This window comes from Rhincodon typus, chromosome 29, assembly GCF_021869965.1.
Source record: "Rhincodon typus isolate 14 chromosome 29, sRhiTyp1.1, whole genome shotgun sequence".
NCBI lineage: Eukaryota > Metazoa > Chordata > Chondrichthyes > Orectolobiformes > Rhincodontidae > Rhincodon > Rhincodon typus.
The window spans coordinates 29,241,169-29,267,916 of NC_063360.1; the positions used below are offsets into that span (position 1 = coordinate 29,241,169).

General features: G+C 40.2%; 1 protein-coding gene across 2 annotated transcripts in view; it reads left to right on the plus strand.

Moving 5' to 3' along the window:
• LOC109936003 overlaps window positions 1–23,620 on the plus strand; it is a 60,924-nt gene extending 37,304 nt beyond the window's left edge. Inside the window, exons 3-5 of one of the 2 annotated variants that reach the window (XM_048614240.1) lie at window positions 18,432–18,645; window positions 21,090–21,197; window positions 23,024–23,620. In XM_048614240.1, coding sequence (XP_048470197.1) covers window positions 18,432–18,645; window positions 21,090–21,197; window positions 23,024–23,156 — 455 coding nt within the window. In that variant the 3' untranslated portion in view covers window positions 23,157–23,620. The remainder of the gene's footprint in view (window positions 1–18,431; window positions 18,646–21,089; window positions 21,198–23,023) is intronic. The other variant, XM_048614241.1, reaches the window with a different exon arrangement.
• The last annotated feature ends 3,128 nt before the right edge of the window (window positions 23,621–26,748 follow it).

The window sequence follows — 26,748 nt, forward strand, 5'->3', positions numbered from 1 at the left end:
CAACACTCCCTCAGTACTGACCCTCTGACAGTCCAACACTCCCTCAGTACTGACCCTCTGACAGTACAGCACTCCCTCAGCACTGCACTGAAATGATTTCTTAGATTTTTGTGCTGAAGTCTCTGCAGTGGGATTTGAAATCACAGTTTCAAAAGTCAGCAGCAGATTTTCACATAGCAAGATCGACAAACAGCATCGGCATAACTAAACGTTTCATCTGTTTTGATGACGTTGGTGAGAGACAAGTAATAGTTAGGATATCTCATCTGCTGAATTTCAAATATTGCTTTGGGAACTTTGATGTCTGCCTAATTAGGACTGCAAGCACAGTTTCAATATCTGACACCAAAGAAAACAATATCCCACAGAACTGATTGCCAGTTTTATATACCCAAGTCCAGAATTGGGGTCTGAAAAGCTAATAGCAACAGTATTCTGCTAAAATCACTTCTGAGGAAGGGTCACTGGACCTGAAATGTTAACTCTGATTTTATTCTTCACAGATGCTGCCGGACTTGCTGAGCTATTCCAGCAACTTTTGTTTTTGTTCCTGATTTATAGCATCTGCAGATCTTTCGGTTTTTATTCCCAAGTGAAGTTACCCATTTAACAGGTCTCCAAATAGGATACCCCAGATTGTCCAGCTCCCGAGTGAAGCTGGACTCACTTCTTTACTCACCATCACCTCCCCTCCACCGCCCCACGCGCCCTCCCCCCAACATCTTGGTTAGTTGCAACAAGACTAACTTGGATAGGATTACCTGCCTTGTGGATTCTATTCTCCTAAACCCAGATGAATTTACGTTTTGAAAAGAATAATTTAACCAGACTTTCTTAAGTTAACAAATGAGTGAGTTTATTCATTAACAAACACAAGAGTGAAATATCAACACAACATGTACATTTCCCATACACAATGTTAGCAATAAAACGTGAGTTCGAAAATGCTAAAAGTTAAAAGGTATACAGATCGGTCTCTACGTTGTTCCTGTAGTGTGGAATATGGAACATTGATAGTTGATTTTTGGATTATTGGCTTTGCAGATCAGTTGAAATTCTTCTGCTGTATTTCCTTTTGATAATAGCTGACAGCACTCAGAGCAAGATAGTCATTGGTTTGTCCTGTTTCCTTTTGACTGGCTAGCTGGCTTCTAGCACTGAGTAAGGAGTGTGTTTACCTGCAATGCAGGAATGACTAGTGGGTCATTCTTAGCTTGTGATCTTCATATTATGCTAGTGCTCAGACCCAGACTAGTACACACAAAGGACATCAGCTCACTCGCTAATGTAATTGTGTATACTTCCAAAAGCATCAGTAGACCAGTGTTCAGTTGACTTTTAATCCCTGTTCTTATATTTTATTGAGAGAGGAAGACACAAGTATGTATCTCAACCAAATTGTGTCTTTGGTGACATCATGGTTCCAGTGTGAGATAAATCCCAGGGGATTACAGTTCAATTTGTAATGCATTTCTCTCCTTTTATGCCCAACCCTTTGAAGCTTTCTTGACACCTCATCAGTAATGACAATTCAAATCTTCTCTCTCCAGACAGACACAGAATTCACATTTGTGGTCCTCTTTTAAAAAACATAGGTTGGAATCAAAGTTTGATATGTCCATATGTGATCTGGAGTTATGATCTTTAGTCATTAACAATATCACTTCAATAAAAACAGTGCACAGAAAAATAGCAGGACTATTCCGAAATGTAATGGGGTGAGCTAGGAAGAGAGGTATAGAAAAATGTAAAACTGTGGAAAGACAGTAGTTAAAGGTGGCTGTAAATTAAGAATATGAAATTTTTAAAAAGGAGCTATGGTGAAAATTTAAATTAGTGAAAATTTAATGGAAAATACATACTCTTTACTCAAACAGTCACAGTTACTTATAGCGATCGGTAATAGTTACGTTATAATGGATAAAATCCTCCCTGCTGTTTACAATGTTATAGTAAAATCAAAGACCTGTGGGTTCTGGAAATCTGAAACAAAAAACAGAAAGTGCTGAAAAACCTTGGTAGGTCTGGCAGCGTTTGTAGAAAGAAAAACAGTTAATGCTTCGAATCCAGTTACTGTTCTGAGAACTTCTAATGAAGGATCACTGAACTCGAAACATTAGCTCTATTTTTCTCTCCACAGATGCTGCCAGACCTGCTGACCTTCCCCACTGTATTACAATGCTGTGGATCCAATTTGCCAGCAGATTGTACTGGTGTGACTGAGAAGTCTTGGATAGATTCATTGCTAACAATCCTTCTTACGTGTATTAGTCTAGGCTACTGCTACTAAGTGGGAAAGGAAGGCTACACAGAGTCTTTGGTGGAAATTGGCTCAGCCTTGGAGAACATCAAATAAATTTACAAATTGCTTGGAAAACTCAACACGTCTGGCAGTATCTGTGGAGAGAAAGCAGAGTCAACATTTCGGATCCAGTGACCCTTCTTCAGAACAGTTCTCTGATCATGTTGACTCTGCTTTCTCTCCACAGATGCTGCTAGACCCAGCTGAGTTTTCCCAGCAATTTCTGTTTTTGTTTCTGATTCCCAGCATCCTTCTGGGTTTTTGTTTGGTTTAATAAATAAATTTATTTCATCTTATTTAATAACTGGTTACATTACATCTGGGATACACAATAGTCTCTTGCGATACATTAAGCTCAAGCTAAGATTACTGTTAGCTATGTGGATTTAACACTAGAACGGTAACTTAACACTGCAAACACTAATCTTGCAACTAGCCCCTCCAAGGTACAGTCTTTTATGTTCTAGAGAAATTCAGCAGACCTGGCAGTATTTGTGAAGAGAAAATAGTGCTAATATTTTGAGTGACCCTTGTTCAGAACTTTTTCTGTCCACAGATGTTGCCAGACCTACTGAGTTTCTCCAACAATTTGTTTTTGTTCGTTTTGGATTTCCAGCATCTGCAGCTCTTTATTTTAGTTTGTCCTTTGTATCCTGATTGGCAGAGACTATCTCTTGATGTCAACTAACCCTTTCAGATACTGACTGCCTTGTGCAACAGTTGAGATAAAAATATTGGGTTTGTCACATTTCAGGATTTCCATTCAATTTGTGTCTTTGTGGGAAAGACTTGTTAATTTGTTTAGATTCAAGTGAAAGCAATTAGGCTGAATTTCCACAGGGATTTTTCTTATCATCAGTTATACTTACATGGAAGAACAGCCATGGAAATCTTGGAAGGAAAATGTGAACACTGAGGGGAAATTGATAAAGGTACATGGAGAAATAAGTGAGATGGCTGGGTTTGGGGAAGAAGTCTGTCAACTGGAGTGAGTACACCAATCTCAAACCACAGAAAATAAGCAAATCCAAGAGGTGGCATGGTGGCTCAGTGGTTAGCACTGCTATCTCACAGTGCCAGAAACCCAGCTTTGATTCCACCTTCGGGCGACTGTCTATGTGGAGTTTGCACATTCTTCATATGTCTCTGTGGGTTTCTTCCCACAGTCCAAAGATGTGCAGGTTAGGGTGGGTTGGCCATGTTAAAATGCCCATTGTGCCCAGGGATGTGTAGACTAGATGGATTAACCATGGGGAAATGTAGGGTCACAGGGATACGGTCGGGAGGTGGAATAGGGTGGGATGCTGTTCAGAGGGTTGGTGTGGACTCAATTGGCTGAATGGCCTGCTTCCACACTGTAGGGATTCTGTGATTCTACTGTTAGGTACAGTGGGACACGTATTCATTTTAATGTTTCTTGTGATTGAACGGCATACTTTAGCTAATGAATCAATACAATATATGATCACATTTGCTGCTCTGATCATTTGCTACCCTGTTAAAAAGACACTCAGCAATTACTATCTGGCTTTGTCTCTCACATTCTTGTGAGAACATGTATAACTAATGCAGTCTCTGGTTCCAATCCCAGAGGGCTCCTTTTTTATTTTTAATTCATTTGTGGATGCAGGAATGATCATGAAGATCAGTACTTAAGGTCCATCGCTAAATACCTTCAAACTGAGTGACTTGCTAGACTATTTCAGTGGGCAGTGAACCACATCACTGTGGGTCTGGAGTCATATGGGCTAAACTGGGTAAGGACAGCAGGTTTCCTTCCATCAAGGGATTTGGGAACCAGATGGATTTTTCTAACAATCTGGTAGCTTTGTGGTGACCATTAATGAGATTATCTTTTACTCCAGAGTAATTTTAAGTAATCGAATTTAAATTTTTCCAGGTACCATGTTCATGTCTCTGGGGATTAGTCCAAGCTTCTAGATTACCAGTCCAGTGTCACGACAACGAAGCAATTCTTCGACACAAATATTGTCAGATTCTTGGGCAATCATGTCCTTGTGAGCATTGGTTAACTCAATTGATTGGAGTGTGGCGTAGAACAAAACCAAAAGGTTGGGCTCGGTCCCTGTACTGGGTGCGGTAGTTCATTGAGGACTGTCCCTTTGCTTTTCCCCATCTTTGATTCAAAGTGGTACCGCTCAAACAATATAACTAGGTTTTTTTTTCTCTCCAGTAGTCCTTTGTGCACTACCACTCATTACCTTGGATTCTCCTCCAATTTGTTGCTGGACTTTATGGGTACAATTCCAAAGTAAAAATGATTGGATCCTATCTGAGAGAGGCCAGCACACTTGTACCCAAGCGGATATCTATAATAGATTGTTAATTAATAACAGCAATGTTCAGAATATAATTAGATTTTAAAATGGGACCATCAAAATGCCGAAAGGATGACTTTCAATGAGCCACACACCCTTTTTCTCATCCATGTCTTTTTTTTTGTTTGCTCCTTTACTTATCTCCTGGATGTGATGATAACTTTCCTATCTTTGTCCCTATAATAGCTGCTTTTGTTTTATTAATGCTTGAAGCAAATATTATTCTCCGTGGCTTGTTTTGTCATGACTGCATGGTTACATTTTGTGAAATGGAACAGCAAATCATTTTAAAAGTACATCAAATCAATCAATACTTCACAGTTCTGAGAGTGAAACGAATGCCGTGCTTGTAATGATTGGCTTGATTCATTTGATTTGACCGAGTTCTTTATCCCCTGTCTCCAGCTGCATGACTAATGGCTGAAGATATTAATGACACTTCATCAATCACATTTCACTGTACACATTTAGCAATATGCTCAGTCATCTACTCACTCTGCATTTCTTGCTCTGTTTTGTTGCTTTCTCATAGTAAAAGAAATTGAGCAATTTCCCTTTCTTCTCTTGGGTGTCAGCCATGGCCAAGTTGATCACAAGCCTTAGTTCAAATCCCACTCCAAGACTTGAGCACCAAAACCAAGGCTGACGCTCCAGGGAAGTTGTGAGTGAGAGCTGCAATGTCAGAGGTGCTGTTTTCCAGATGACTCATTAAACCAACATGCAATCTGCTTTCTCAAGTGAGTATAAAAGGTTCCAGATGGGAGCTGGAGCAAATCCATCTGCAGTATGTGCTGGTGGCTACAGGAAGCTTTGCTTCACAGTTATTGAGCTGGATGCTGAGCTGCAGAGACTGTGTCACATTAGGCAAGGTGATGGTTACCCAAGTACATTGTAGCAGGAGGTAGTCACAGCCTTTAGGATAGGGCATTTTAATTTGATCATGGTCAGAGAGAGGGGACTGGAGCTGCAGATGAGGGAGTATAGAATCCTCAGCCTTCACAACTGTCCAACAGGTTTGAAGGCCTTTCAGCTTGTTTGGATGAGAGTGAGGGTTGCAGGGTGGATGAGCTAATGACCATGGCAGCATGGTCCAAAAAGCCATTCAAGTCAGGGGGAAGCAAAAGGAAATTTAGTGGCATTAGGAGACCGTATTGTGAAAGGGATTGACACTGTTCTCTGCACCAATGAGGGAGAGTCCAGAAGCCTGTGTTGCCTCTTGGTGCCAAGGTTCAGGACATGTTCTGAAGGTGGGAGGGGAACTGAGTGGGAACAGGAGGATCCAGTCACCCTGGTCCATATAGATAACAATGACATAGGCAGGACACTGACAGAGGTAACAAAAATTGCTGGAAAAGCTCAGCGGGTCTGGCAGCATCTGCAGAGAGAAGTCAGAGTTAACTTGTCGGGTCCAGTGACCCTTCCTCGGAACTGAGGTTCTTCATAGCGAGTAAGAGAAGCTAAGTGCCAAACTAAGAATCAGAGCCACAAAGGTAATAATCACTGTATAATCTCTGGATTAATACCTGAGCCATATGCAAGTTGGCATAGAGCAAATCAGAGTAGAGAAGTGAGCACATGACTTGAAGACTGGTAGTGTAGAAGTGGGTTCCAGGTGATGGGGCATTGAGACCAGTACGGAGAAACAGCGGTGCCTGTAAAATTGGGGTAGTCTACTCCTGACCTTGCTGGGGCCAGTGTTCTAGTAGACCTGTTATTGTGCGATGAGATGGAACTAATTCATGATCTCATAGTGAACATATCCCGAGGCAGCAACAATCAAAACATGATTGAAATGTACATTCAGTTTGAGGCAGAGAAGAATGGGTACAAGGCACATATTTTAAACAAGTGCAGTTATGTAATATATGGCAGATGAATTGAACAGGCATTTTTCAGTCTTCACTGTGGAGAATGCAAATAAAATCTAAACAAGAGCCATACTGGCCTTGAAACATTAATTCTGTTTCTCTCTCTAGAAATGTTGCCAGACTTGTTGAGTTTCTCCAACATTTTCTGTTTTTATGTCTGAAAATAAAACGTGTCTAGTTAGATCATTGATGTATTGATTTTAAATTTCCCAACTTCTTTAGACACTAGAGAAAGTTCCATTAGGTTGCAAAATAGTGAATATAACTTCTTTATTTAAATGGGGAGGGAAGCTCAAAGAAGAAAATACAGGCCAATTAGCTTAATATCTGTCATAGGGAAATGTTAGAGTTATTATTAAACGTGCTATTGCTGGGCAGTTATAGACAGTCTGTTAATTAGTTGCACAAGAAGATTATCAAGGCATTGTGACTCAAAACTTCCTTCTTTTCCTCCCGTCTGCCCTGTCCATCGCTAAGGCTGGCAGAAATACTGAGACAGGTGAAGCATCACTCAGTCTCACTCTTCAAAACACCACCTTGACCAATTCCATGGAAAGGCTAAAGAATCTGCAATGGTTAATGCACCAAGCACAAGCACAGGGCAAGAGGAATCGGGATATTACAGAGAGCAACTCACTGGACACCTGCAAGACACTCACCTCTCATTAAAAGATGATGGGGTATAGTAATCCAGAGGTCCAGACTAAATCTTTTAGAGACATAAATTCAATTACCACCCCAGCACGTGGTAGAATTTAAATTCAATTATTTAACTCTTGAATTAAAAGCTTGTCTCAGCAATACTGACCACGAGACTATCACCAATTGCTGTAATTACCCATCTGGTTCACTAATGTCCTTTAGGGAAGGAAATCTGCCATCCTTACCTTGTCAGGCATGTGACTCCAGACCCACAGCAATGGGGTTAACTCTTAGCTAATCTCTGAAATGGCTGAGCAAGCCTCTCAGTTTAATGACAATTAGGGATAGGTGCTTGAATGATGGGCTCTGCCCAGGGACACCTACAACTCAGGAAAGAATGCATTTTTTTAAAAACAATTACAGCAAAATAAAACAGGAGACTGCAGATGCTGAAGCTGTGATACAAAAAGAGAAATTGCTGGAGGAACTCAGCAGATCTGGAAACATCTGTGGAAAGGTTGGAGTCAAAGCATTAACACTGCTGTCTCTCCACAGATACTGCCAGACCTGGTGAGTTTCTCCGGGAGTTTCAGTTTTTGTTTAAAAAAAAAACTCTTGGCTGTTGACAAGGAGCAAGAAGAGACAACAAGGTGCAGGGCTGGATGAACACAGCAGGCCAAGCAGCATCATAGGAGCAGAAAGGCTGACGTTTCGGGCCTAGACCCTTAAGAAGAGACGATGCCTTGCTGCAAGTTAAAACTATCACATCTTTGATTAGCATTGTCGAAAAGAACACAGTCATTGGAACAGGAATTATCCCTTGATTACCTCTTAAGATTAAATCCCTAACAATGCTAGACTTAATTATATTCATGGATGGAGTGTCCAAGCCCTCTGGGGCAGTGAATTCCAAAGATTCACAATGCTTAAGACAAGATTTTCAGACTAGGAGGCACATCTCTATGTTGAGAAGAGAGAGATTTTTAAAAAAGACATTCGGGGCAAATTTTTTACACAGAGGGTGGTTTGCATATGGAAAGAACTTCCTGAGGAAGTGATGGTTGTGGGTACAGTTACAACATTTAAAATTTGGATAAGTACATGAATAGGAAAGGTTTGGAGGGATATGGGCTAGGTGCAGGCAGGTGGGACTATTTTAGTTTGGAATTATGGTCAGCATGGACTGGTTGGACCGAAGGGTCTGTTTGCGTGCTGTATGATTCTATGACTCTATGGCTATGTCTCTAAGTAACTGCTCCTCAGCTAAATGATCTGTCCTTATCCATTACATTCCCCACCCCCTCTTGCCCTGTTTTGGACCTCTGTGACCAGCAGAAACAACCTCTCCACATCTATTCCATCAAACCCACACAGCATCTTAAAGTGTAACCAATTTAAATTAAATAGCTGTGTACGTTGTGAAGCCACTTTATTCAGTCAGTCCATTCAATGTTGTACGTTCCCTCTCCCCAGTTCTTTAGAGGAAAAGAACTAAATCTAACAATGGGATTTTGTTGCCTTTCACGCCTCAGCGATCCTTTCAGCTCAAACACATTTTTCTCTGTTTTAAAAAGAAACTTGAGGCAGCAGTGGTTTACTTGCAGCTTTGACTATATTCTCAGGAGACAGGTAACAGTTATCTGTCCTATTGCTGACTCCCCTGATCCAATTGAAGTGAGGTTGGAAGCCCGAGCAGAAACAGAATCATTTCACAGCTGGATAAATCATTTCCTCCTCAACTTACAGGCACGTTGCTCCTTACAATGTGTCCTTTGTGCTTAAGGCCTCACCAATAATTCAGATCTGACTTGTCCTATGGAAATACTGCAGTATATATTCACATGTCCGAGGGCTGCAGACAGATGGGCAGCTGCCTTATTGTTTTCTCCCCCCTGTCAGGAGGTCACCCGCACGAGATGCCCACATAAATACAAAGGGACAACTGAGCGCACCAAATGGTCAGAGAAACATATGGAGACCATTTTAACCCCTTGTGCCTGTCCCCATCATTCAACGAGGCCATGATCTGTGACATAACTCAGATTGTATCTCAGGTTCCAGCCTTGGCCTGTGCTGGGTCAGAGGAGCCAAGCTGAAGCAAGAGAATAAGGAAGTGTCTTTAGTGCTCTTGGGAACAGGCCATTAGCCAGGATTTTAACTGCTGATTGCTACCACGTGACCTCATCCAGCCTGAAAGTGTGGATGTGCGTCCAAGATACTCCATAATCGAAAATTCAGCTGGCATCCAATGTGCTAGCATCTGATGATTAGCCACTTGGGTGAGACGCTTTCGTGTGGTACTGGCAAACATGGAGCTGCTTCCACAGTGTAGGGCCCCTCCTGTTGAAGAAAAGGAGTGAATATTTCTTAAAATTATTTTAATCAACCTGTTTCCGTCATGCTGTGATATACCTCCAAGGCAGTTGAGCTATTTGAACCTGGATCTTCTGACCTAGAGACAGAGACACTAGCCTTGTACCACAAGACCCTTGTGTATTCCTTAAAGCACAGCAAGAGGGCTCTTGTGGTAGAGTCCCTGACTCTGGGTTCAAGTCTCACCTGCTCCAGAGGTGCGTCATAACATGACCGAGCAGATTAATTAAGTATCTAAAACACAGCAAGAAGTTATCCATTACCATTGGTGACATTAGCAGTCATCCATTTAACATACTGGCATGACTAGCGAACGCTGGAGAAACTTCATCAGGTCCAACAGCATCTGTTGCAGGAGAAACAGGATGAATGTTTCAAGTCTAATGACTTTTTTATATTTAACCTATTTTTCTAATCAACCTGTTCAAAGATGTAATTGCACACCTCTGGAGTAGGAGGTTCTTGAGCCTGGTCCTCCAGCTCCAGAAATAGGGACACTACCACTATGCCACAAGAGGGTCATCCGGGATGATTTTTTTAAAACATTTTAACCTATTCATCTAATCAACCTGTTCAGAGATATAAATGCACACCTCTGGAGCAGGTTGGACTTGACCCCAGCTCTCTAGCCCAGAGGCAGAGCTCTGACGTGAAAAAACTCTAAACTATCCACTGTTTCTCTCTCCACAGATATTGCCAGAGCTGCAGAGTGTCTCCAGCACTCTCTATGTTTGATTCAGATTTCTAGCATCCACAGTATTTTGCCTTTATTGACACAACATTCCCACAGCTCACCATTTTGACAGAGGGCTATGATCTGTTCACCAAACCATGATGCAGACTCAAACAAGGAAGGATATGTGTATTATTCCTACAATGTCACCAGAACCTGCCTGTTTGCAGGAAATTAAATCTACACAATTGTATCTGCTTTAACAGGAGTGGTAGCGCTGAAAAAGAACACATTTCCAGTGGAGATACTAAGAATTGCAGATGCTAGAGTCAGAGATAACACAGTGTGTTCCTCCAGCTCCATACATTTCCAGTGGAGACCGTATTCCTTCCTTTAATATCAGACTGAGAAGCTGCTGTGAAATTACTCTGTCTGAAACAGAAAGCCTGCAACAAAAACAGAAAATGCTGAAGAAACTCAGCTGGTCTAGCAGCATCTGTGGAAAGAGAAAGCAGAGTTAACGTTTTAAGTCCAGTAACCCTCCTTCAGAACTGGACTTGAAACATTATCTCTGCTTTCTCACCACAGCTGCTACCAGACCTGCCAGGTTTCTCTAGCAATTCCTGTTTTCATTTCAGCTCTCCAGCATCTGCAGTTCTTTGTTTTATTACAGGGACACCTGCAGCTCCCTTTCCACAGATGCTGCTTGACCTGCTGAGTGTTTTCCGGTATTTTCTTTTTTTAAAGCATATTTCAGGGCATCAGCAATTTTATAAGGTATTTGGGAGTAGATGGAATATGTGATGTTCCTCACAGTTAATGAGCACCAAAGTCTAAGGGAGGTTGTGTAAGCCACATAGCCACTGTTTCGGTGTGAAGGTTGAAAGGAATGCTGACCTTTACAGAGCACTTCAATTAGGTTCGTGTTTGGACTGATTATCAAGCTAATGAGAAGCTACATTGTCCTAATCAGTGTGATGTATTGCACGTCTCACCAAGTGAAACTAAAGAAAACACCAGCTAATGAACAACAGTCTGGGTCACTCAGAAACTTTAAACTACCGCATCTGCTTAGTCAGCAGCAGTGACACTGTCAGAATCTAAATGAAAAGGGGAAAATGGCTGTTACCTGAAAGTTCAGTGTCTTAGTGGTTAGCACTGCTGCCTCACAGTACTAGGGACTCGGGTGACATTTGTGTGGAGATTGCACATTCTCCCTGTGTCTGCGTGGGTTTCCTCCGGGTGCTCCAGTCTCCTTCCACAGTCCAAAAATGTGCAGGTTAGGGCGGATTGGCCGTGCTAAATTGGCCATAGTGTCCAGGGATGTGCAGGCTAGGTGGATTAGACATGGTAAAAACCCCATGCTGGGTTACAGGGATAGGATGGGGAGGGTGGATCTGGGTGGGATGCTCTTCAGAGGGTCACTGGAGAATTAATGGGCTGAATGGCCTCTTTCTGCACTGTAGGCATTCTAGGTACCCACTGCCCCCCCGCTTCCGTGACCTCAGGAATTAAGCCCATGTTTGACCTTCTTCATCCACCACCAAACCAGGCCTTTGAGTGGTTATTTAGCACTCACTTAATGTCCTCATCCTGCCTCCAGCCTGATTAACGTTGTTCCCTGGTTGCCTGAGAAAAGTCGTAGCATGGGAAAATGAGGCAGACTGCTCTTTGGGTTGTTGGGAGCAGGGATCCTCAATCTCCCTCAGTCGCTGTTTGTGGGATGGGATGAGGTAGTGGGGTCAATCAGGGAGGAGGGGGGTGCACAGATGGAGGGTGTGGGGCCAGGTGAGAGGCTGCTGAAAACCAACCCTCATGACCTTGGCTCTGATCCTCCCATGACCCCACTCCACGATTCCCAACTCCCCCTCCCAACCCCCCAACCCCCCCCCCACCCCAAAAAAAACATAGTGACTCACCTTCTTTTGTTCCCAGTTTATAGCCTGGCTATGCAGAGGCTCATGGGATTCACTGTATCAGGAGGGAGTGTGCTGTTTGACAGGATTGAAGGATTATAATTTTAAAGTGGTCTCTTTTAACGGTGAAGGAATGTGCTCTGAAAGAGTTGCCTGAGGCTATTCTTTAATAGGGGCTGGGACTGCGCATTTAAAGGGGAGCTGTGTATATTTTAATAAAGACCTGCTGTGTGTTCTGATGGTAAATAGACCGACCAGAAAACATCAGGAGAGTAGAGCTGGGTTAAATTTGTGAACAAGCTTCCGGATCCTCTAATCATAAGTAATACTTTGCACTTGCATAAATGCAGTGGTTAATTTCCACTTCCCCATAGGGGATGTCCTCTGGTAAATTTAGTTAATTGTCTGGAGGTTTCTAGGCCAGGGTCAATGCTGTTATGATGGTTGCATGGCAACCAGGTTACTGTGTATGGCAGACCCAGTGCAGAAACTTTTTCATTGGGGAAAAGCACCTTAAGCATTTTGCTTTATACTGGAAGAAAGCAAAACTCTATTACCTGCTTATTAACAGAAAGGATTCAACACCTCTTCAGACACAAGTTTTGTGAGCATTAAATTTGTAGCAATCTTAAACATGCAGGGTGTTATTTGAGGCAGTAATTTAAGTAGACTTAAATGATTATATTGTAGTTTGAACATGGGAAGTTGGCTCACAGCCTTTAAACTATAGAGCCTGGCTTCCCGTCCTTGTAGCAGTCACACAAACCCATGAAATTTCTACTACTGAAATAGGGAGGCTAGTTGTTCTGTAATGGTTAAATGATAAACAAAATGCTGTATGTAGCCACAACAAGTTGCATTTCAAGTGGAATTCAGTAAAACATCCTGAGACACTTCACAGAAATAATATCAGACAAAAGTTTTTCAGACAGTAGGAGAGCTGACCAAATGCTTGGTCATGGAGATTGTTATTAAAGTGAAATGCAGAGGGACAGAAAGTTTTAAGGTGGGAATTTCAGAGCTTAGGCCCAATCAGAAGGTCAAACCAGTAAAACTTGCGAGTGACACATACAGGTCCGACTTGTCTTGTATTTACAGATGAAACAAAACTTCGGAAAATTGGAAGGAGGATAACATAGAACTCCAAAAGGACATTGACACGTTGATGGATTGGGCAAATAGGTGGCAGATAAAGTTCAATGCAGGGAAGTGTAAGGTGACATACTTCCATGCAAAGAACACAGAGAGACCGCATAAAATAGAAAGTACGATTCTAAAATGTGTGCAGGAGCAAAGAGACCTGGAAGTATGGGTATGTTAGCCATTAAAGGTGGCCAGACAGGTAGACAGATCTGTGAATAAAGCTTACAGAGTTCTCAGCTTCATTAACAGGGGCATTAAATACAAGAGCAGGGAGGTTATAATGAACATATATAAGATAGTGGTTAGACCTCAGTTGTACAGTCTGGACACAACATTAAAGGAAGGATGTGAATGCATTCGAGAGAGTGCAGAAGAAGTTTTTCACAAATGTTTCCAGGGATAGACACTTCAGTTATGAGGCAAGATTGGAGAAGTTGGGACTGAGAGGTAAAGGCTGATGTGAAATTGGTTGGAAGCAAATTACTGCAGATGCTGGAATTTGTACTGAAAACATAAAATGCTGGAAATCGCAGTGGGTCGGGCAGCATCTGCGGAGAGAGAGCAAGCTAACGTTTTGAGTCCAGATGAATCTTCATCAGAGCTGACATGAGCTTTGATGAAGAGTCATCTAGACTTGAAATGTTAGCTTGCTACCTGACCCGTTGTGATTTCTATCATTTTTTTGAGATTTGATAGAAGTTTTCAAAATTATGAGGAATCTGGACAGAGTAGACAGAGCAAAACTGTAAATGGATCAAGAGTTAGACAACTTTTTTGCTTACGTGTTTTGCAAAAGAAGTAAAAATGAAGTGTGAAAAATCATTTTTAACAATAAGTAGCTAGGTTCTGGAATGCATTGCTTGGAAGTGTGTTGGAGGCAGTTTCAACATAAAGAGGACATTAGGAAATTATTTAAATAGCAACAATGTGCAGGGTTATATGGAAAAGGCAGGAGATTGGCACTTAATCAAAACGGCCAGAGCAAGTACCATCCTTCCCTGGGTCTGGCCTACGTGTGACTCCAGATCATGTGGCAGACCAAGGGAAATTAGGGGTTGACAACAAAGACAGGCTGAGTCAGCATTGCTCACATCCTATTAAAGAGTTACAAAAAAAGCTAATGCCTTTGTTGAAATTGTCTGAAGGAAACATGTCATGTAATCAGCGCTGACAACAATTTCTGCCTTATATTCAGAATGAGGTCTAAGATCTGAAAGCTATATTGTTGTCATGTCATTTTTAGAGATTTCTATTGGAAAATAAGGAAACCGTGTTTACCAAACTGCAGAAATATTTCACGGTTTCAAATCACTTTGAGACATCCTGGATAGCACTGTGTTTTGTCCTTTCTTCGTGGTTATTGGAAGCCTTATTTTGCCCTCAGAGTACGCTAAAGTGCCTTCCTGTCTGATAATTACTTTGGAAACACTGGCTATAGTAATTTCAAATCTGCGTTAGATAATTGTAGGTTCAGGTCCTGCTCCAGAGACTGGGCTGATATTTGATGCAGTAGTGAGGGTGTACTCCATTGTCAGAGGTTCTGCCTTTCAGATGAGATGTTAATCCAAGGCCCCATCTGCCCTTTCAGGTGGATGTCAAAGATTCCATGGCACTATTTTGAAAAAACGCAAGGAAATTATCCTCAGCACCTTGATAAAAATTTATCCATCAATCAATTTTATTTGGACATTGCTAATTATGGGAGTTTGCTGTCCACAAATTGGTTGGTGCATTTCTTACATTATTTTATTTATTTAAGGATGTGAGCTTTGCAGGTGAAGTCAGCATTTATTGCCCAGAGAACTTTTACAAGTATACTGCTGTGGATGGCAAATTTCCTTTCCCCAAAGGGCATTCATAAACCCTATGAGTTTTTCCTCAACAGTAGTTACCTTGGGCTGTTTTCTTTTCATTGAATTCAAATTTCACCATCTACAGGATTTGAACCGATGTCCCCAGAACATTAATGTAGGATTACTAGTCCAGCAACATCAGCATTATGTCACAACCATCCCAACAGCAAGAGTGCTTCAAAATTATTTTGTTGCCTATAAAGCACTTTGAGTTGCCATCATCATTAGCTGTCCTTTAATTTGAGGGTGACTTGGTAATATGTGTCTCTGCCCTGGGATTTTTATGTGACTGAAAAGTTGTGTGGGCTGCAGTCATGAAAGGTATTATATGAAGTAAGTCTGCTGTTGATGGACAAATGCAGATAATAATGGTAAAAACGATAATAATCCTGTAATGGAAAATCCATTTTCAGCATGGTGGCACAGTGGTTAGCACTGCTGCTTCACAGCGCCAGGTACCTGGGTTCAATTCCAGCCTCGGGCAACTGTCTGTGTGGAGTTTGCACATTCTCCCCGTGTCTACGTGGGTTTCCTCCGGGTGCTCCGGTTTCCTTTCACAGTCCAAAGATGTGCAGGTTAGGTGGACTGGCCATGCTAAATTGCTCATGGTGGCCAGGAATGTGTGGGTTAGGGGAATTAGCCATAGGAAATACAGGGTTACAGGGACAGGGTAGGAGGGCGAGTCTGGGTGGGATGCTCTTCAGAGAGTCAATGTGGACTTTTTGGGCTGAATGGCCTGTTTCCACACTTAGAATCATGATTTAAAACAACCTTGCACACAGCAGCACTGGCCTCTGTACAGAAACTCTATCCTGCTATCTGGATCATTGAAAATACACAACTGAATAAATAATTATGTGTCATACTAACTCATCAATTGATGCTACATACATTAAACAAATTCCACTGATTTCCCTGTATGTCCTTTTACGTTCTTTTTTTACCAAATAAGAAACATAATTCCCCTTTGAGAGATATTATACTGCTTGCTTCAAGAAACACTTGTGGTAAAGCATCCCAACATTCATATTCTCTGTGTAGAAAGGATATCCTTAATCCAGCTTTAGTCTTGAGTTTGTGCCACCTCATTCCAACATAGGCAATCTTTTGCTACTTATCCTCCGAGAATTGTTCACAGTCTAGAGAAACAATATCTTTATCTACCCGCTGGCCCTCATGTTCCAACAAAAATAGCTTTCCTCGCATAATGATATTTTTTGTTATTAATGTTTATTTTTCTTGAACACTAATTGTACTGTTTCTCCTTCGGCCTGTACCTCTTCCTGTGGCCTCCACTTGGCAAGTACCAAAAGCAGCTTGATTCACATCAAGAGTTCAACTGTGTGGAGAATAATGGGCTCAGAACCAAGTCTCATTGCAGTGGGTTGTCACCTCACAGAAAAATTACTATTTCCAATCACAGCTCTCCACGAAAGTGCAATCATTATTCCTAATAGCTTGTAGAGTGAGCATCTGCAGATGCAATTAGCATTGTAACCAGTGCAGTTCCCCTTTTATTATCTGCCCTTAGCACCATACTGCCATGCAGCATCACAGAACTAGACATCCAGAGCCTCAGGTTCTGAGAAATTGGGTTCAAATCCCACCGTAACAACAAATGGTGAAATTTAAATACAATAAAAAGCTACCCCAATGGTGACCATTTAACCACAGTTGATTGTAAAAATTCCTCTGGTTCATTAATGCCCTTTAAAAAATTTGCCATCGTTATCTGATCTGGCCTACATGTGACTTCAAACCCACAACAAATGTGGTTGACTTTTAACTGTCCTTTCAGCAATTAGGGATGGTCAATAAATGCTGGTCTAGCCAGAAATGCCCCATCTCATGAATGAATTTAAAACGGAGGAACACATCAAATCAGCCATGATCTAAACAGATAACAGAACATGCTTCCTAGTTCCTAAGCGTTGCCCTAGCTAATCATTTATCACTTCCAAGGCCAGAAGTGCCAGGGCAATTGTACTGCATTTTATGTCAATCCTGCTGTGACTAACAGTCATGTCTCTCCTCACCTGTATGACCATTCACCACGCCAGATAGTGTATTTATTCATTGGATGTTTTAGATATTATGCAATTTACTTCCTTAGCCATGGCCATTTTTTACAGTTTAACTGTATGAAAAGGCTATGTTCCTGATAGATATTCATGAAGTTTGCATTCAAATGGCAGCCAATGCATGTGGTGCAGCAAGTGTAACAGTTTTGTCATTCTTGATATCTGAGGAACAGCTAGAGAAGTAAGGGCTGATCCCATTGGTTTGATGCAGGAATTCATTCCTGGAACATAAAAAATGCAACTTCTTAAAACTACATTCATTTCCTTTCCTTTCCATTATCAAGTTAATGTTTACATTTTTAGGTGTTCAACCTCCAAATGCACTCTTCCCACAAAGAATTTCATATTTAACAATATTACATGGAATTACAGGGAGGAAGAAAATTTGAACAACGGTTATTTGGGGCAACCACTCCATGCTAAGTTTGCATAAACCTTATCTGATCTTTTCTTATCTAACTCTGTCAGAATAACGATACTATTGTCTCCGTCATGTTCATTTCTAGCCTCCTGTTGAACACATCCATACAATTCAATGTGACCACTCCCTCTGGCAGCAAGTATCACTTTGTCACCACTCTCTGTCTGAAGAACAATTTGATTTTTGCTTAGAAATTAAAGTTGGTAACTGTAAAAACATCAGAAGGCAGACATATAACTCATATTATATAACTTCTCCTTTAAGATATTCCTTGGAAATTACTTCTTTGGCCAAGTGTCTCCTTATATGACTTGGTGTCATACTTAACTTTATAATGATTACAGTCAGCATTGCAGTGAGGCAGATTGGGAAGAGTGGCCTGTATTCAACATCACAGAGAGGCAGACTGAGAAGAGTAGCCTGCAGTCAACATAGCAGTGAGGCAGACTGGGAAAAGGGGCAGTCTCTGCATTTGTTTCAGATTCCCAGCATCTGCAGTATTTTGCCTTGACCCAATAATTCATTTTTCAGATGTCCCAGACCTCCTGCTCTGTCCTTGTGAAAGGTATGGCCCCGATTAAGGTTCGTGTTTGGACTATATGTTATCACATTGGCACATCCTGTGGAAGAATCAGTGTCTGAAGAACTCTAATCTTCAAGCAGAAAACACAATCAGAAAAGCAATTCAATCATTTGTTATACAATTTTCTAACTTATTATATCACTTGTCAGAAATCTTTGCAGACTTCTTCTCAAGCATATTCTACTACTCCTATTTGATCCACACTTAAGAAACTTAACATGTCTTAATCTTTTCCAGGTGTTGTAATAGGGTCCCTGTCCCGGCTTTGTTCTACGGCAATTGATCCCTTAGACACCAATGTTCGCGCTGTTCTTATCCATCAGAGATATGTTGGCAACTCCATTGAACAGTTTACACTCTACTTTATCAACATGGCTGTAATGGCAACTTATCTTCACCAGGAGCACCTGAAGATCATTCCCATATTAGCAGGACTCTTTGCAGTGGCAAGGTGAAAAACAATATTAAATAGACACTGTTGGTTTTAATATTATTTCTTTAGAGCTAAAGGATACAGAGTTCTCCAAACGTACTGCTCAACGTGGTTCTGAGTACATGGATCAGAATGTCCAAACTCCATCTTTGTTTTGTGATGTGTTTGTTCATTGTAGGTGGGGGAGGAATAGGACCTTATAATTGGGATCCAGTAACCTCGGGAATAAAATCTACTGCTAATCCACCCCTAGTCACTATCATATGGAAAGTGCCTAGATGATGATACCTTCCACAGTCAAATAAAATAGCAACCTCACATCATTGCTCAACACAAGAAAAATGTCCGCTTCCAAATGAATTGTCATGGTGGATACACTCTTACGCTAAACTCATTGGTCAGTTTGGGGTTGAAAACATTCCAAATAGCAGAGATCGACATATATTGACATGAAAATGTCATTGAATCAATAAACGTTTTTGGAACATAAAGCTAGTTTCAGTGATCGTGACTACAAGACTATTTTTAATTGTCATTAAAAAAAATCCATCAAAATTGTCCCTTAGAGAAGCAAATCTGCCACCCTTATCTGATCTGGTTTACCGGTGACTCCTGATTTACAGCAAAGTCATTGACTCTTAACTGCCTCTGAAACATCCATGGATGCAACTCAGCGCAAGGTCAATTAGAGATGGGCAACAAATGCCTTGCCAGTAACACCGTCATCCCATGAAAGAATAAAAACAAAAGAAGTACAGAAAATTATTAGAGAAGGCAACAGAATGTCGCTCATTACACAGACAGCCAGAACGCAAGTCATATATCCCATCTAAAATTTTGTGTTCCATATCTAACTTAAGGTGCCTGATAATCTGCTGTTAGAAGGAGTACAGCGTGGATTTATTAGACTCCAAATTATAAATTAAATGAATAGATTGCACAAACAAGGTTTGCATTCTTTGTAATTTAGAGGGCTACAGGGTAATTTGATTGAAGCTTTCAAGGTCTGAAAGGGAACAGTATTGATTGACAGAATTATTTTCACTGGTTGTCGAATCTTGGACTTAGGGAATTGTTTAAAAGTTAGAGACAGACTTTTCAAAAATGAAACTAAGAAATGCTTTTATTCAGAAAGGCTGGTAGAATTTTGGAATTCTTCTCTGCTAGGAGTAACTGATGACAGATCAATTGTTAACTATAAATCTGAGATTGATAACTTTCTGTTATCCAACAGCTATGGACTAAAATGGGTACATAGAGTTAGGTCACAGATCAGCCATGAATTTAATTGAATGGTGGAACAGGTTCAAGGGACAGAATGGTCTCCTCCTGTTCCAATGTGGTAGGTCCTCTTTTTAAATTGCTCCTGCCTTTCAAAATAGTATATTGTAAGGACAGTTTTACTGAATTAAGAGTTGGAACTATATCAGGACTTTAGGAATGTTTTACGACTGGCCACCCTGACTAGTTATGCAAAGTGTAAAGCCAAGCTGTACACTTTCTACTGTTAATAGAAAACTGGAATGCACCAGTAAAGTATGTGTTTGCTGCTAATAGGAACTTTACAGCCTATCAGGATACACATACGTGTTTTTATTAGAGTCCTAGGGACAAAACAGCACACATTTACCCAGTTAATGAGATCCTGAAATACACAAGGACAAGTATACAACTTATTACGAAGCTATTTAAACACACAAACAAACAAACGTGAAAACATGAAGAAATTATTAACTGCAGCTAATTCTCACTCAAATAATCACAGAAAGCCCAACATGCAAGGTTATTGGAGCTAGTTGGCCACATTGGAAATATCTGCTGCAATCTCATCTTGCCCAGTAGCTTTTAATATTTTTCCTCAAGTGTTTGTCTGATTGCCTGTTAAGTGTTGCCAGATAATTGTGATTGAATTAGCACGAGTTAATGTGTTCCATATTCTAATCATCACTTGTACGCAATAATCTTTCAGTGCACCCATTTGCATTAGTAATCTATTCCCAATTTTATATCTCATTATTCCCGTTTAACCCAGCAGTGGAAATAATTTACTATTAAATTTTCATGTAGATTTTGAACACTTCTGTTGGCTCTTTTCTGTTTCTTTCAGTGAAACTTGTTTATAGTCTTATTCAAAGCTTGAGAATTGTTAGAGAGAGTAATAGATTCCATCATTTTCTTTAATGCTCTCTATTAAACACAATGCATGTCGATTTATATGGACCAGATATGTGCATACACAGAAAATACAACATAAATCTGCTTGAAATTTGAAGTAAAAACACACAACATTCATCAGGTCTGGGAACATTCACAGAGAGAGTGAACATTTTAGGTCACTAACCTTTCAACAGAACCACAGACCCAGATAGACACTTTGTATTTACACACCAGTCGAAAGAGGTTTATGACATAACTGTGACAAGAACCTCACTGATACAAAGTTTACTGTGCATTTCTTACAGACTGATATATTGGATTACAGCTGGATTAAGCAGTGCCTATCGCGGATTTGGATTTGGGCTGACGTTTTTCCCGACCTTGGCGATGGTAGCCTACAATTTATACTGCATGTATGAACTGGGACTCGATCATTACTTTATCCCTGCTGAGAATGGAGGGCCCACACGAGCTCCTGCACCAAGACTGAGATGGTGGGGTCTGGCAGGTTGAATAGTATCCTTGCAAAAAAATAAAATTCACACTGCATCGTGGAAGATTAGATTAGTGTACTATGTGAATGAATGCAAGGAGAACACTGGCAAGGACCACACTGCTAGTGTGGCTTATTGCAGTTTAAAAACTTCAAGTATCAGACAGATTGCAATCTTGTGACTGTTTTAACAAGAATTCAATTCTTCTGGAGTTTCGAGTCTAACTATGAAATTATTGAAACTATGATATTGTTCTCCGTCCCACTGCCCTTGTTTAATGTCATCTAGCCATAATTATCTGTTATATGTTTTCTTCCATTTTGCACAATTAGCTGACACAACTACATTTCCAATTGTAGCATAAGAGTCAATTAAGTGTAAATTTTACAGATATTTATATACAAGCAATTATATTCAATTTTGCTATTAAATTGAGATTGTTACTCCTGTTCTTGATGAACAATGGCTTAAGCACAGCCCTTACAAAGTTAACCACACAATTCCTTTTCATTGATCCACCACGTAGTGAATTGTGAACACATTCTTAAAGGGAGTCTTCATTATGAATTGGTTATGTTTCAGATACTATTGAAGAGGTTCCCAAAGCAAGACCATTATAGGTTATTGTGTAATTGCCAGTGTTAAACCACAATGATTCAATGCCTGAGACCTATATTTATTGTCAATTTGACTCCCTGCCTGATGACACAAAGCTTAAAGTTGCCTGGTATAGGAACTTTACAATAAAATTTTAAGTACTTAGCCATATGACCGAACACAAGAGGTGGAGATTTCCAGTATTTAGTAAAAGATTAATAGGTGAGAAATGTACAGTTATACTCAGGAAGCCTTCATTATTTAACTGGATTATGAGATCTCAGGGCTATAATTACTGTAAAATCCAGTATATTGGACATACCAGCATAAAAGTACTAGCAACATTTACCCTGCTGGTAGAAGTGGTGTAAGTCACTACCAGACATGCATGCTGTAAAAACCCACACAGCCCACAATCTATGCAGATTGTATGGTAACAAGAACCACATATAATGAAGGATAAACAGTATAAATGTTTCCTTACTGCAAGAAAGAATACCCAAAGCACCTAGATTACTAATAGTAAACTTTTAAATTCTGGCTAATAGTGGAGTCTTTACTATAGACCAGGATTTACTGAACTCAACCAATTCTCCTTGAATTTGATGGTGTCACAGGTTGATTGTTGACTGTGTTGCACATGTTACTCGTCTATTTCATCATGTTATTCAGTCCAACAGTTCAGATCCATTTTCACTTCAGTAACATGATGAGATAGCTAATTCACAATGGAAAATTCACAACTTAAAGATGAAGGATGCCGGTCCATCAATTCTGAATTTCCAACATTACAGATATTTTTAGGAAGGATTAATATAGATAATTTATAAGTATGCTATTACAGGGTATGTTTGAGATGTCTATACTTTTGAAGGCATTAATGTAATATCAAGCCAGATATGTACACACCACATCACCACTAAGCGTTCTTATTGATTGCAATAAAAGGGTATTTTTCATATTGGAGTTCAAAAGGAAAGCTATCAATACATCAGGCTGGCTGTTTTTCAGACTTCTTGTGGTTTGAAACGGTCTTGTTTCTCTGCATAAGTTTTATGCTGAGAAACAAGATAACTCTGGACAAAAACAAAGAGACTCAGTACTTTTGGGATTTAACCAGAATTTCCCATTCATTCCTGGTGTTACAGATCAATCTTCCTTTACCATGAAAATCTGGGCACAGGGCTGAAAAACATGGCACTGAGAGCTGTCAAGTCTGGAAAGAGATGTGTAGGGAAACTAAGAAGTGGTGATTACACGATGCCAAACTTGAGTTTATAAACCTGAAGATCGGAGAAGGATACTCTGTGGAGTCATAAAGAGTTGACAGTGTCGTATTTCCAGAAAACAACAGATTACAGTATGTGTCCGTGTATTGAGTCTTGATTTGAACACTAAGGAGAAAGAGGTATTTGTTAAATCATTGATCATTCATGAATATTGTGAATAATTTCATTGAAGACCGTAACATAAGATATGCTGATTACCCTTTTCTCCTGGATAATTTGTGCACAATAGTGAATTGTGTTTTATTTTAATATTGACCTAGCTGTAACTTAAAAGAAGTACATTTAAGAATTGAATATTAGTCATTTTTATATGAAGTGTTTAGATATGTTTATCTGCATAGGAGTTTGATCCATCCATAAAACTTGTTGGTGAACTAGTTATGTATTTTATCTAATACAGTGAAGACTGAAAATATCTAATAAAGCTACTGCATTGTGAACAGTGCTTTGCACAGCCGTCCATATATGTGATTCTCACCAAGAATGATACTGTATATTTTTATATCGCAGTGAGAGTTATAAATAAAAACATAACAAGAAAGAGCAGAAATACGCCATTTGATTTAATGAGCTTGCTCCACTATTCAGCATGATCATAATGGTACTGCCTCTCTCTCTCGAAAATGTACAATGCAGTGATTTTTAAGCATTGCTACTTATTATAATAACTCGGGGGTCACCTGGGATGCCAAATGCTGCTGTATTGTTGACTTCACCAGAACTGCTGTTGCATTTATTGGTCCAGGTTCTTCTCATCCCTGGGATGTTTCTGGACCCTGAACTTGTTGGGCAAGTGTAAGAAAGACAGAACACCTGGGCTTCTGGTACTAGGAATAATTCATGCAATGTGTTGACAATCCACTGTCATATGTGACGGTAGGTACAAATCAGTAGGAGATTCGCTTTGCTGTCTTTTGAACGGGATCTGGGTGGGGTGGGATGAGATTAACCTGTTGGTTGCAGGTATGCATCCGTGGCAAAAAGAAGGAAACCAATGACTAGTGTACGCGCCCATAGCAATGGAAACATCATTGATTCAGGAAATAAGAGCTCTTTGGAGGTTTGGTTGAGGCACATTGTTTTGGAAAATCAAACAAGTGTGACCAAGTTAGCAATACGCTGCTTCCGAGTCAAAAGTTTATGACTTCAACTTCCATTCTAGAGACTTGAGCACAAAATCTAGGTGGACATTCTAGTGCAATGTTGAAGGAGTGTTACTCTACCAACGATTCCAGCTTTCAGATGAAATATTAAACCAAGAAGCCTGCTCTTTCAGATGGATGTAAAGTATCCCATGGCACTATTTCAAAGGAAGATTATCCCTAGTGTAAAGACAAAGACTTAAGTCTCTACTAACATCAATAAAACTAAATTATCTGAACACAAATACTGTTGTTTGTGAGAGCTTGTGTGGAAATTAGCTACCATGGTTCCTACATTACAACAGTGACTAGATTCAAAGCCATGTGGAAGCACTTTCCTCATACTACTCAAATGTGCGATGCTGAATTCAGTAGCCTAAGCAGAATCGCAGCTTGCAATACTGACTTGATGAATAATTGTACGGGGAAACAAAAGAATAGTACTCAGAAATTTCCTCAGTCAGGCTGAATCTCTGCTAATATCACTCTACTGGAAGTGCAGAAAATCAGCTTCAAAGATAGCCCAGCCATATATATGTGCATGTATGTGCCTTTGAAAAAAAAGATACTGTTCCGTAAGAGTAGGCCTGCAAACAGTTCAAAGTTAGTGCTGTTTCGAATGTAAGATGTTCAGAACTAAAGGACACTTGACTTCCTAATCCATCACACTTAGACAATCTCTTCCAATTTTTAAATGAAGAAATCAACCAGTTTCACATATATGATTAAAAATCCAGGAGGACTGCATTTGTGGGCCTGCAGGCATATGCAAGAACAGTGCACTATTGACGGAGTCTTATGCAGAATGCATGCCATTTCTCTAGACAAGCAAATTGCACAAGATCCCACTGCCATTGTGCTGGGATGGGGAGGAATTGTTTTTCTCAAAGTTCAAGCTCCGACATTTCTTTGGGGTCCAAACTGTTGCAGTTGGGATTGTCCTGGTAGCTTTTAAATTTACAGATAAAAATAAATGCTTCAAACAAAGACAAAGACAACCTGGAGAACCAAAAATGTGCACCATCTGAAAAATAAAAACTGACAAATGACTCTTTTTCTGTCCTGATACGGTTAACCAGCATCTCTTTGTCTGTATGAACTTGTTCTGCACTTCCAGCACTTCCTGTGTTGCCTTTGGAGTGTGAAGGGAATTTTATTTCTAAATCCATCTACAACTGAGACGGTGTCAGTCATGGGGAGGTTAAAAAGCTTAAATGTTTTTGAATGGTGACCTTCTGTCACAACACCAGATGCTGATGGAGCATCCATCACTGAAGTACTGACCAGCCAGCTCTTCAGTTTTCTTCAATTTATCACACCCCACAACAAGGTTTTCTGGACACTTCTTCATGGGAAGCTTAGTATTCACAAACTTCAGTGTACAGCGAAACTTAGGAGTACCTAGAGGCTTTTTAAAACAAAAAGCAATTCTATGCTGGTGGCTGTAAAGATCCCTCAGGTCAGGGAGCATTGGCCACCACTTCAACAACATTCTGAAAATAATCATGGGGATCTGAAAGGAAAGATCTGTCAGATGCATTTGGGGATCATAAATACAATTTTTGTTGGCCACATCCCAATCTATCAGTCTTTCTTCTATTTGATTTTTGTCTCTCTCCTGATGATTTTTAAGGGGCCATGTACCTTTCCCAAGTTGTGGTTCACAATGTGCAAGTGCCAGAGGTTAACCGTGCAGCCTTAACACGCTCAAATTCTGCCCTTAACACACATATTCCAATAGGACTCATCGCTTATTGATCAGCAACCTAGTCCAGCTGATTTAACAGACTGTAGTTTAAATCCTCCTGATCCATTAAGCATAATTTTCCCTTGGGAATTGTGTTTAGCAACTCAGTTGGCTTCCAAGTCTACAACCCGCTAACATCAGAACGTGCCTCTTTATATTAGTCATTTCAAATGAATGCTGCTCACCCTTTCATTCGTACATTTCCCCTGAGTTAATACAATGATGATCAAACACATACAAGTCCTATAGAATAATTAGTTGGCTAAAATTACTGAAAAAGTTTCAGATTTCTTTTATTCAATAGAGCAAGATATGACATCCAACTTATTGGGATGATAGCAATGATGCTCGAGTAGAGTGTCATGCCGGAGGTCTCTAAAGGACAACAGATGGTTGACACGAGATGTCGATGCTGTATACAAATGTGTTCTAACTCTGGTTTGGCTGTTGACTTTGTCTAATGACTTTTTTTGGGGACTCTCATTTTCAGCACATTTTTCTCCAGTTTTACTTGAATGACAGCAGTTGACCTTCTATTCAGTATGATGCTGCTGGCTATATAAAAACAGTCCACTTAGAATAATGCCTTTGATTGTAACAGTCTGCCCTAGAAGTAACTGTGAGATGTCAGTCAAGTCTGACTCTTTGTAACTACCTCTTCCAGTGCTTTTTAAATTGTGTTTACTCAGAGTTAA